Source organism: Quercus robur, chromosome 1 (assembly GCF_932294415.1).
Source record: "Quercus robur chromosome 1, dhQueRobu3.1, whole genome shotgun sequence".
Taxonomy (NCBI): Eukaryota; Viridiplantae; Streptophyta; class Magnoliopsida; order Fagales; family Fagaceae; genus Quercus; species Quercus robur.
Genome location: NC_065534.1, coordinates 37,062,232 through 37,075,147, shown reverse-complemented (window position 1 = coordinate 37,075,147; position 12,916 = coordinate 37,062,232). Strand labels below are relative to the sequence as shown.

General features: G+C 34.5%; 1 protein-coding gene across 1 annotated transcript; it reads right to left on the bottom strand.

Annotated features, from left to right (window-relative positions):
- Positions 1-211: 211 nt before the first annotated feature.
- On the bottom strand, positions 212-9,675 carry LOC126706773 (pollen-specific leucine-rich repeat extensin-like protein 2). The gene is made up of 4 exons (XM_050406355.1): positions 9,396-9,675; positions 6,576-6,809; positions 3,082-3,363; positions 212-276 (listed from the first exon to the last, which is right to left on the bottom strand). The coding sequence occupies exons 1-4, from the start codon at positions 9,673-9,675 to the stop codon at positions 212-214; spliced, it is 861 nt and encodes a 286-aa protein (XP_050262312.1).
- Positions 9,676-12,916: the final 3,241 nt, after the last annotated feature.

Here is a 12,916-nt window from a genome sequence, read left to right as displayed (position 1 = left end):
ATGAGAGGGGTGTAAGGTTTGTTGAGGGGTGTTGAGAGGTGTGTCGAGATCACAGAAAGTCCCCTTTGCTTGAGCTCAACTAGGTCTTCATCTTAGACTAGAATAAAATTAATAGAGCAAATCGAGACTTACAATTTGTCATGATTTGCCAACACTAAACTAAAAATTCCCAGACTTCCACACCCTAAAACTCTTATTCATCATAGTCACCTCACTTCTCGAATTCCCCATGATGTAAAACCAATCGCCGTGACCTTTCTAGACTCTCACGCGTGCCTGAAATCACATGCAAGGCAAAAAGACACTAGTAGAAATCATTGGCCTCGGAGTTAGAATTACATGAAATTTGGCAGGCTGAAGCAAAATGGTCTTTTGAGTAATAGTCATCGCTTCGCTAGGAGGTACCCCTTGAAATTGGCGAATTCCTCTGTTTAGCCCTTGAGAACTGTGATTTTGTTGTTTATAGTAATTTTTGTTTCTTTAATAACTTTTTGCTCAAAAGCCAGAATAAGGTCCCACTTATTTTAAGACGACCCTTAAGATCAATAGTTTATGATTTTGTATTTAACTCAATTTTGCCACTTTTGTAAATTTTGATATTTTGTCATATAATTGTGTAATTAGTATGAATTAGGGTTTTAGATTTTTCTTAATCATCCTAGGGTTTTACTTTCTTAGTATTTATATGTTTTGTAGCCGTTAGAGGTAAAGCAGACTATTATTAATAAAATACAAACTTTTTGTTGAATTCTTTCTTTGGTGGATTCCAGTTTAATATCTTGTGGATTCAAGGAACCTCTCGTGGATTCGAGGTTTACTAACTAGAAACTAATAGTTTAGTTTTTGTCCATCAAAGAGAGCATTGTGTTTGCTTTTTACAGACTTCCACAATATCACCCCACTAACATTTAATTTTGTTATCTGATTTGAAGATGGAGTGATAGTTGAATGTTGAAATTTCCCTTTGTAGATTTTGAATGATTGAAATTGCACTTTGAAACTTATGCTTTGGAATTGGTGATCCAGAAATAAAAAGATACATATGTTGATGCTGAATTTGTTGGAGATACAGATGATAGAAATTGTACTAGTGGTTATATCTTTTTATTCAGTAGAATAATAGTTTAAGAAACAAAGTTTTGTTAAGAAGTATACAATGGAAGATGAGTTCATTGCTTGCGGCAAGATAGTAAGCAATATGGTCTAGATTAGCATTTTTTTGTATAGTGATGGTCGAAAAATTAGGTATACTCGACAAATCAATTAATTTGTTTTGTTATAATAAGTTGGTTATCTCATGAATAAAAAGAGAAATAAATAGCTCCAAGTAGGGGTGTAATTGGTTCGGTTCGGTCGGTTTGAAGTACGATTTTTCCACCGAATCGAAATTTTGGTTTTACCAAATTTGGCATCGACACCAAACCGAAAGGGAGGAACACTGACATCGAACTGACTGGATTTCAATCGGTTCGGTTCGGTTGGTTTTTGGTTGCTTCCAATTTCTTAGAACCAAACAAATCATAGACCAAAAAAAAAAAAAAAGAAGCCTATTTCTCTTTACTTTCCCACATTTTCTCAGCACCCAAACACCCAACAAAAAAAAAAGAAAAAGTCAAAATCATGTATGTTTGTTTTTAGACCCCTTAAAACACAATTGGATTAACCTAGTTAATTAGCTAAGTGATTACTTAGTCCAAATTTCAGATCTAGGTTAACACAATCATATAATCATATCAATGTAAAGTGCGGAATATAAAGAACACAAAGATATGATGACCTAGGAAATCACACTGGTAAAAACTTGGGGAGAATTTAACCTAGCTATCCTCAAGGTAAACTGAATTCACTATGAAAGAATCAAATTTTTACAATAGCGACTTAGACCACTAACATCTTATTGCTACCTCATGTAGAAAACTTACTACCACGACCATGTGATAGCTCTGAGACCACAGACTCCTTCTTTCTTGGATTCCTAGCAAGTATAAGCACTCTTGCTTGCGTATCTTTAAGCTCTTTAGTGCAGCAACTGAATGATCATCAAGTTCTCAATGAAATCTCCTTCTTGATAATCCTAAGCATGTGTGAAGGCAATTACCTCTCAGATCTCACAAGAGATTCACACACACAACAAAATAGGGCCACCTCAAAAAGGTGGCTAGGGTTTCCTTTTTATACCTAAGGCAAAACATAAAACCCTACACGTCATATGGGCTTAGGGCTGAGTTAGAAATCCTGTAGAAAAAACATTCTGCCTAACTTTTGATTGGACGAGTCTAATTCTCAATCGATCGAGCCAGACCGAATTGCACAATGAATTCTGCAGCGGCTTGATTCCAACTTTACATAAAACACATACTTTGAGCAAGTCTAAAACAAGACTAAAAACTTGTTTTGATCATGGTTTGCCAACAATACAAATTAGAGTTTTAATACATTAGTTCCTAAGTACTTAGAACCTAATAAACTCCCCCTTTGGCAATCTATGACAATACCCAAACACAATGCTCAAAGTTACAAGTAAAAGCCCTTTACAAAAATAATGCTCATTACAAAATAATCCAACCTAACTACTATCCATCAGTTGCAAGTGTAGATAGCAGCATGACTGAATCAACCTATATATTTTCTAAAATACTTAACAAACGCATAAACGCATGTGTGGAAAATACAAGTAAAAAAAAAAATTCTTGACTTCACAAAACACAAAACAAAGACATATATCATGAATAACTCATAAGTATAAATCAATGAGCAGTGAAACAAGAAACATAGATAACAATGTATCTCCCCCTAATATGAATAGCCCAAAAATAATACATCAAGAGCCAAAAAGGATACATACACAGTGAAGCACCTAGATACAATCTAAACTCCACAAGCTCCAACAAACAAAATCTCTCCTCCTAACTACAAAAAATCCTCTACAAGTGTCCAAATGTACTCTCCCTTTTTGTGATGGAATGCCAAAGGGCAATTAGAATCCACCATCAAAAGGAGGTGGCGAAGCGGAACATCTAAGATGCACCAAATCTGCTTGTAAAGCATGGAGCTCATCAAGCATGTCCACCAAAATTTGACCATGAGCCGCCTGAACGGTCATGACAGTTTCCAATGTACGACGAATATCAAAGTCATCCGAAGTAGATGGTGGAGGAACAAAAACAACAGTAGCACCAACAGGATCAGCAGACGCCTCACCAGAAGTAGTACCTGTAGAAGAAGGAGGGTGTGCGGTACCAGAAGGCTTAACTTGAGGGCGTTTAGAGCTCTCTCTCATCTGAGCAACCCTCTGCCTAAGAAAAGTGGCACTTATGGGAGCAATAATGTGTACGGGCTCAAAAGCGGGGAAGTCATTTAAACCTAAAATAACAAAATCCTATGAATGAAAACAGGATGAAAAAGAGCATGAGCGGTAGAGGAACTCCTATGAACTTCATTTAAAGAACGAAGAAACAGATGAGGAAAACTAATAGGAGCATTCATAACAAGAGCATACAAAAATGCACATCACTCCAAAGGAATGGTGTGCAGATGAGAGATAGGCCATAAGGAATGACACGCTATCCTAAAGAAAAGATAGGTAGTCTTAGTGAGCTCAGCAGAACCCCACTAGATAGAAGTACCAGTGATGTATGACATGATGTCGTCTAGGGGAGGAGACTCATCATAAGGGTAAATAGGATGCTGGACCACAGGTACCCCAAGAGCATCAGCCACTACACTAGGAGTAATGGTGAACTCTACACCTCGTATCCAACTCTTTACTAAAGTGTTGGAATCATAGACGTGGATAGAGAGATTTGAGTAGAACTCTTTAATCAGGGTAGCTAGAGGAGGATAATCTATATCCAAAAGTGGCAACCAGCCCCGACGCTCAAAGTGTGCCCTAATGGTAGGATCTAGCTCATCTAACAAAACCTTACGCTCAGCCCAAATCTTTCTCTTAAGGTTTAGTGTCTCATAAAGCTCTTGGTTTTTCTCACTTGGAAACAAAGTGCCCACAGAGGAAGGAGCAGAAGAAGAGGAGGATGTCCTATGGGCTCTAGTCTTCCTAGGCATGGTGCTAGGGTAAGGACAAAGACACAAGAGAAAGAACAAAAAAAAAAAAAAAAAAAAAAAACACCAAGGGCATACTGCAAGTTAGCACAAAAAAATATAGAAATAACAATCTATATGATGCATGAACAGATAAATGTCATGATGCATGCTCTAATGCAGTGATAACAAGTTCAATTTAAGTTTAAAATCACAAAATTGGCTTGAGCATAGAGTTTATAACAAAAAAACCCCAAAATTTTGAAAATCCACTTGTTCAATTTGTACTAAATTGACCAATTGATCATCACACAAGTTAGAAAATAGTTTATAATGATCAAATTAATAAATTCAACAAGCCAATTTCATCAATTAAACTTAATTTGAACAAAATCCCCAAATCAGGTAGTTTCAAGGCCTAGAATTTTCAATTTCTCACAATACATCAAATTGATCAAATTAAACACCATAGATCATGTTTATAACATCCCCCAACAAAAACCCATTGATCAATTGTGAAAGAAAAGGCTTAATTCATCAAAAAAAAAATTTTGTAGGTTTGAAATTTCCCAAATAATGCATGATTTGATGCATGAAAGGTGAAAATAAATGCAAAAGGAAGGGTATAAAGGTCTTACTAGCCTTGGGAGAGAAAAACCTTGGAAGAAGAATGGTGGAAAACTACAAAAAATCAGATTGGAGCCTTGACCGAGTTGTATAGAGAGAGAAAAAGTTGAAAAACTTTTGAAAAAGTGAGTTTGAACATGTGAAAATTAGTTTTTAAAAAAATTCTCTTCACGATTTTTGATCGATCGAAAACATATTTAATCGGTCGAAAATGCTTTGATTGATCCAACACCAATTGAGCACCGATTGAAACAGACAAAGACTCACAAACATTTTTAATCGCAATTTCGATTGGTCGAAATTCTGGAAAAATCAGTTTTTTTTTTTTTTTGAAAAACAAAGCAAAATAATGCAGAAACTTCTCAAAGCATTGAATTTTATGAATCACATGCATGAATATGAGATGAAATGCTTTTCAAAAACAAATGTTTTGAACCCAGTTTTCCCAAAATTAAGATTTTCAATCCATTCTCTTAAAATCTCAAACATCAAATATGTTTTGCATAAAACTCAAGGAATTTTCAAACTTGGTTGGTCAAACCAGAAACACACATAATAACATGTACAAAGTTTAGCAAAGAGTAACTTGTGTAGTGTGTGCAACTAGAAAAAACTTGAGATACATGTGAGGTGATATGTGAATAAAAATCAAACACAAAGTCTACAAAATTCATCACATAGAGTTTGAAAGAGACTATCACCTGAAGAGTTACATCATATAACTCCTACATCTCCTAGATCATAAGCTTGCAATCATGTAAGTTTCTTGATTTGCCTCATATTGTATACACAAATTTTAATTTAGCAGAAGCTTATTAAAATAGCCGGGATAATGTATACACCAGTTTCATTTGATTGATTAAACTTTAAGTCCAATAATGTATACACCAGTTTTAAGCAATTTAACCGAGGCTACACCTTATTTTCTTTTTGTGCATGTGCTACACTTTTTTGACCACAAAATCTTACGATATGCACTAAGGTGTTCATGATTGGCTAGTGAACAGTGGTGAGATGGTTATTTATGCCTTTCTACAAAAGTTCAAGTTCGACAGTCAAAGACATGTGACTTCAAAATCAAGAAAAAGTGATCAAAAACTACAAACATCTTTCCCACACAACATGCACTACAAAGTTTCAACTAATAAAGTGCAATAAATAAGCTTATCCAAGCTAAATAAGGTACAAAGACATGTTATGTGAAAATAAATTGACCAACCTTGTTTTCAATGCCAAGAAAATAAATGCAAAACACAATTTGCTCCCTTTTTTTTTTTTTAAAACTTTTTATTTATTTTTATAAAAAGAAAACAAAAAAAAACTTAGAATGAAATGCATGAATGATATGCAATGCAAATCCTAAAAACAAAGAAAACAAAAACCAAAGAATAATGGTCACAAATAGTAGAGCAATGAAGCACAATGACCATGTCAGAAAGACTCAATTTGATTGAGCCTTTTGCATCCAAAACTTTTTAGATGAACATCGAGCATCGGAGTTCTTATTTACATGAGAATGATTACAAATTCCAGGATTGGAATAAAAGTTTAGAGTCTTTACCAATTCACCAATAAGTACCATAGGATCTTGTGTTTGAGGCACAGGTACTTTTGGTTTGTTTGCTCGCTTAGCAGCTTGCAGCTTGTAATAGTTTGGACAAAAGTTCCCAGACTTTCCACAAAAATGACAAACCCATGCAGGCTTATCATGTGTTTTGCCCTTAGGAGGGTAAGGAGTCTTAGGTTTAGACTCATGAAGATTAACCTTAATCTTCCTAGGAGGTGTAACTTCTACAGATTTAGCCTTACTCACAGAGGGTTTGACGCCTCACTCACATAAGGTTCGGAAGAAGAAGAAGGAAAAAAGTTATTGGAATGGGGTGTAGGCACAGAGATGCTTTCTACAAAACCTAAGTCAGTTTTGTCAGAGAGAGACTTTTGAACACTCAGCATGTGATCAAGTTTGGAGCTTGCAGACCTATCAGTTTGTTCTCTAACAATAGATAGTTCATGTTCCAAATTCTTAACTTTTTCAAGCAAAAGCATGGTCTCATTCTTCACATCATTCAAAAGTTCAGTAGCATCAAACAAATTCACAAGCAAAATTTTCTTGTCAAGCTTAAGAGATGCAATTTTCTTTAAGCCTAATTCAACACTCATAACATCCTTTGCAGCAACTTTGCAAAGTTTATTGTAGGCTTCTTGAAGATTTGCATTCTCAGAGAGTTCCCCATCATAAGGGTTCTCTTCAGCAGACATAATTTCATTGACTACAATAGTAGCAGTGAAAGCAATGAAGTTTCCATCTTCGTCACAACCAGACTCATTATCAGAAACTTCATCATCACTAAGGGTTACAGCCATAACCTTACCCTTAGACCTCAAGTATGTAGGACATTCAGATTTTATATGACCATACCCTTGACATCCAAAACATTGAGGACCCATAGAATTATTAGAAGATTGACCTACTTTTTCTCTAGGTTTTTCAGTGTTGTTAACCTTAGTGCGATCATTCTTCCTAAAGTTTCTAGGTTCAACAGTGTTCTTACCTCTTGCCCTTTTGTTTTTGTTTCTAAGGAAATTCCTAAAGTTCTTGGCAAGGTAAGCAATCTCTGTAGCAGAGAGCTTATCATCAAATCCACCAACATCAACTTCATCAACTGACTTAAGAGCCATTGATTTGAATTTGCTAGTTTTGGGTAGGTCCAATTCATAGGACTAAAGAGATCCTACAAGTTCATCAACAGGGATGGAGTTCACATCCTTGCTTTTAGTGATGACAGTCACTTTGGGCCTAAAATCTTCAATTAAAGATCTAAGAATCTTCCTAACAATTTTAGGTTGATCATAGATTTCACCCAAGTTGTATGCAGAATTAACAATGTCATTAAGTTTAGCATAAAATTCATCAAAGGATTCATTATCAGACATCCTAATGCTCTCAAATCTAAATGTTAATTGCTGCAACTTATTAATTTTGACAGCCTTTGTGCCTTTGTGTACAGTTTGGAGGATATTCCAAGCAGTGTTTTGTGATGGCAGTCACTTTGGGCCTAAAATCTTCAGTTAAAGATCTAAGAATCTTCCTAACAATTTTAGGTTGATCATAGATTTCACCCAAGTTGTATGTAGAATTAACAATGTCATTAATTTTAGCATAAAATTCATCAAAGGATTCATCATCAAACATCCTAATGCTCTTAAATCTAAATGTTAATTGTTGCAACTTATTAATTTTGACAGCCTTTGTGCCTTCGTGCACAGTCTGGAGGATATTCCAAACAGTGTGAGCAACCTCAACATTAGAGATTCTCTTAAATTCCTCCATAGAAACATCATTAAAGATTGCATTCATAGTTTTGCTATTGAAGGATACTGCTTCTTTCTGAGCAGTAATCCACTCACTTATAGGAGTAGTGGGCTTCTCTTATCTGAACTCAACAGAGTTCCAAACTCTCTCATCAATACATTTCAAGAATGCTTTTATCCTTACTTTCCAATAAGCATAATTATTCCCATCAAAGTGAGTAGGAATAACCAAAGAGTGTTTGTGTTCCATGACAACAGGGGTCAAGGATTAGCTCAGAAATCAAAAGATTTACAACAAGAGAGCTGCCTGCTCTGATATCACTTGTTTGTTTTTAGACCCCTTAAAACACAATTGGATTAACCTAATTAATTAGCCAAGTGATTACTTAGTCCAAATTTCAGATCTAGGTTAACACAATCATATAATTATATCAATGTAAAGTGCGGAATATAAAGAATACAAAGATATGATGACCCAAGAAACCACACTGGTAAAAACCTGGGGAGGATTTAACCTAATTATCCTCAAGGTAAACTGAATCCACTATGAAAGAATCGAAGTTTTACAATAGCGACTTAGACCACTAACATCCTATTGCTACCTCATGTAGAAAACTTACTACCACGACCACGTGACAGCTCCGAGACTATAAACTCCTTCTTTCTTGGATTCCCAGCAAGTACAAGTACTCCTGCTTGCGTATCTTTAAGCTCTTTAGTGCAGCAACTGAATGATCATCAAGCTCTCAATGAAATCTCCTTCTTGATAATCCTAAGCATGTGTGAAGGCAACCACCTCTCAGATCTCACAAGAGATTCACACACACAGCAAAATAGAGCCACCTCAAAAAGGTGGCTAGGGTTTTCCTTTTATACCTAGGGCAAAACATAAAACCCTACACGTCATATGGGCTTAGGGCTGAATTGAAAATTCTGCAGAAAAAACATTCTGCCCAACTTTCAATTGGTCGAGTCTAATTCTCGATTGATTGAGCCAAACTGAATTGCACAATGAATTCTGCAGCAGCTCGATTCCAACTTTACATAAAACACATACTTTGAGCAAGTCTAAAACAAGACTAAAAACCTGTTTTGATCATGGTTTGCCAAAAATACAAATTAGAGTTCTAATACATTAGTTCTTAAGTACTTAGAACCTAACAATGTATATAATTAGAAAACATACCAAAATAATATAAAATATATATATTTCCTAGCACCAAGCAAGTAGCAAAAAAAAAAAAAAAAAAAAACGGAGAAGAAGCATTGAAGCAACGTGATAGTCTATATGTGTTTTTTTGGATAAATTTCCTAACCATCCAAACAATAGGGATTGTGGGGAGGTGGTCGTAGAGGCAGAGACCGTGAGAGAAAGGGGCTGGAGAGTGGAATGTGCTGCCGTTTATGAGAGGGAGTACTGGTTAGTGCATTGGAGGGGGTTGGGGTGATCAGTGGGGGAGGAGCCGGAGGCGAGGTTGACAGAGCGGAGGAAGGCGACGAAGGAGTGGTGGATGGAGTTGGAGCCAAAGAGGGAGTTGGTGGCTTTGAGGTGGGAGCAGGAGCATAAGACGGTGGAGAAGAAGTTGGAGATGGAGACTTGGTTAGTGATGAGGCTAGTGCGGATCCTGGAGCCTGAGCGAGAGCCAAGGTGGCTAGCAAGGTAAGAAGCATGAGAGTCACCAAAGTAAAGGAAGCCATTGTTGTGAGAAAAGTATGTAGGGTAGGGTCTTCTAACTTATGATTTTATAGTCTAATTAATTTTAGTTTAATTAGTTTAATTAGATATTTACTTATTTTAATTATAGGTAATTAATCTAATGGGTTTTAAAATGCTACGTTTAAAAAGATAAAATGAAAACATTGAAAAGCTCAGCTGAACAAAAAAAGGTAGGCCAGATCATTTGATGAGTATGACTGAACAAAAAAAAGGCCCAATTGTGAAGTGTTTTAAAATAAAATGATGGAGGCCCAAGGGAGGCCCAATGCATTGACGCAAAGCATATGTCAAATATTTACAAATTTTATATTATATATTTAATATAAAATAAAATATAATAATATTTTGGTTTGGTTCGGTTCATTAAAATTTGCCACCAAAAACCGAACCGCAATTTTCGGTTTTTTATATAATAAAACCGAAACCGAACCAAACTGAAACCGAACCGAAATTTTTGCATTGGTTTGGTCAGTTTGAAGCGGTTTTTTCAGTTCCTCGGTTTTTTACACACCCCCTAGCTCCAAGTGCAAAAACATTGGTGATCTAGAGATGAAAGATACATTGGCGTAGATTCTGTTGAAGATATAGAAGATAGAAAATATACTAGCGGTTGCGTGTTATTATATGGTGGAATAACATATTAAAGTAAGAAACAAAATTGTGTTGCGAAGTATACAATGGAAATTGAGTACATATCCTACATCACAATAGTAAGAAACCTTGTCTAGATTGAATGTTGAATCTTGTCAACGTTTAAGTGCAAACAATCAATGTGTATACTCGAAAAATCAATCAATGTGTTTTGTAGTAATAAAAAGAAGAGCAAATAGCTTTAAGTGAAAACACAATGATTATTAAGATATTTTTAAGATATAATATTGGAAAGTCTTGGGATTAATAAAGTATGTCTTTTTTTTTTTTTTTGTTTAAGAAACAGTAATACTTATTAGAATATACAAACACGAAAGTAATATATAGAGTTTTTTAAACAGACTTATAATATATTACATAATCAGAATACCACTATAAAAGAACTTAACTTTTGTAGTAGTAGCATGAAGTTATATGACTTGTCTTTTAAATAGCTGATGTGAGCATTATTTATTAAAGGTTTTATTAGTGGAATGTTGACATGACAAATTTAGACCCTTACATTATTAAAATTAAAAAAAAATTTATGTGATAGAGTACATTAAGAATTCTTGAAGATCTTAATCCGTGGGGTAGAAGTCCACTTTTTCCTCTCAATCGTTTGAGATGGTGGTCCATCCTATAATTAAAGGCTTGATTTTGAATCAATTCAGGCGTATGCAGTAGAAATAGGACTCAGAAACACCGTGTTCAAAAGGACCCAAGGATGGCTCGATGAGCAATATTTCGCAACTCTCCTAGAGAATACAATTGGTCAATTAAAGGAAGAGGGACACTAACAAATAACATAAGTCACAATCAATATGAATGTAAATTACATTGATATGTGCATGTTGAAACTATGTGATATCTAAACTTGGTTAGTGAAAGGGATTGAGATCAGGTGCAATGCACTTGATGCAATTGTAATGAATAGTTAAAATTGAGAGTTGTAAAAAACAACTTTTAATCTTAACTATTAAATAATAAAAATATAAAAAAGTAAAAAGTTAAGAATATAAAAATTTTTGTGAAGAAAGTGAGGTTGATTACATGGTGCAATTACATATTGTAATTACACCAGATCTTAATCCTAGTGAAAGAAACAAATAAGAAAATTATTGAGGAAAACCTTCATGAAGTATTCATGATAATTTCGACGCAATTTGACACATGGTTTGTGTGTGTGGCTAAAGTTGTTGTTGTTGTTTTTTTTTTTTTTTTTTTTGTTTTTTTTTTTCTAATACAAGATAGAATTTCTACTCTATCCTAATCTAAGTGTATATGTGTGTGAATCTCCCTTCTAGAGACTTGAACCCCGGCCTTTACCCCCCACACCCCACAAGCATTTATATTTGTGGAGTGACCACCGCACCAAGGGTGGGCGGTGGTATGTGCGTGCCTAAAGTTATCAATGGTGGCATTGGTATTTGTATTTGGTATGGACTATATTCCCAGTCATGGAGATTGATGCTGCTCACTAACAAACTTTTTTAGAGAGTAATATTTAATGCATTATCATTTTCCAAAAGTACCATTCATAATTTAAACTTTAGTGTATGTTTGGTTAGAATGATTTTAAGAGAGATGAAAAAAGAGGAGGAAAAAATAGGGGAGAAAATAGTTGGGAGGGGTGTTTTAGTTGGAAAGGGAGAAGGGAAGAGAAAATGGTGGGGCAAGGTTATTTTCTCTCTGGATCCACCAAAACATGATCTTCGTAAATTGGAAAGAAAATGCAAGAGAAAACAAGTAATGTTGCTGTGGGATGCTTTGGATGACATTCTCTTCTTTTACGTTTTTATGCCTATTTCTTCCATTCTCACTTGTTTTTTTTTTTTTTTTTTTGGCTTGTGTTTAAAAAAAATAGTGTCCATGCACAAATTTTGTAATAAAAAAAGTTACATTTTGTTTTATGTAATAGGGATATAATTTTAAATTTATATAAACTATATTTTCCGTTCTCTCAATTTTTTTCTCAATCAAATTAGAATTTTCTATCCATCCACTTTTTCATTTCCCAAATCAAACACCATAAGGAAAATTTTGAATTTTGAATTTTGAATTTTTTTATTTTATTTTTATTATTATTATTATTTTTTTTATCTTCTCAGTTTTTCATCTCATCTCTATTTTCTATCATCTCACTTTAACATCCTCAAACCAAATGGACCCTTAGTAAAAGAGAGAAGAGAAGTATTGACTTTTTAATTAAATTAAAGAATATATTTGAAAATTTATTTATTGACTTTTCAAAAATAACTTTCTCTTAGATAACTCAAAATAGAATAGAGATCTAATAATTTGAGATGGAATGAGTAGTATTTGTAATACTCTTGCCCAAAATAATTGTAGACATAATTGTACATGTGATTAACATGGCTAATGAATCACCACCAAAATCAACAGTAAGATTATGGTGTAGAGACTAAAGAGAATCTTGTGATCCACAATTGAATTTCTTTTATGACTTATTAGCGTAAATTCTATCTTTTAGTATTTGTTACTTAGTTCGCAGGTGATTTCGGTGTAAAGAGATCGAAAGTCAGCACCGTCCCATACTACAACGTCAAGATAAAATTAATATAAAGAGAG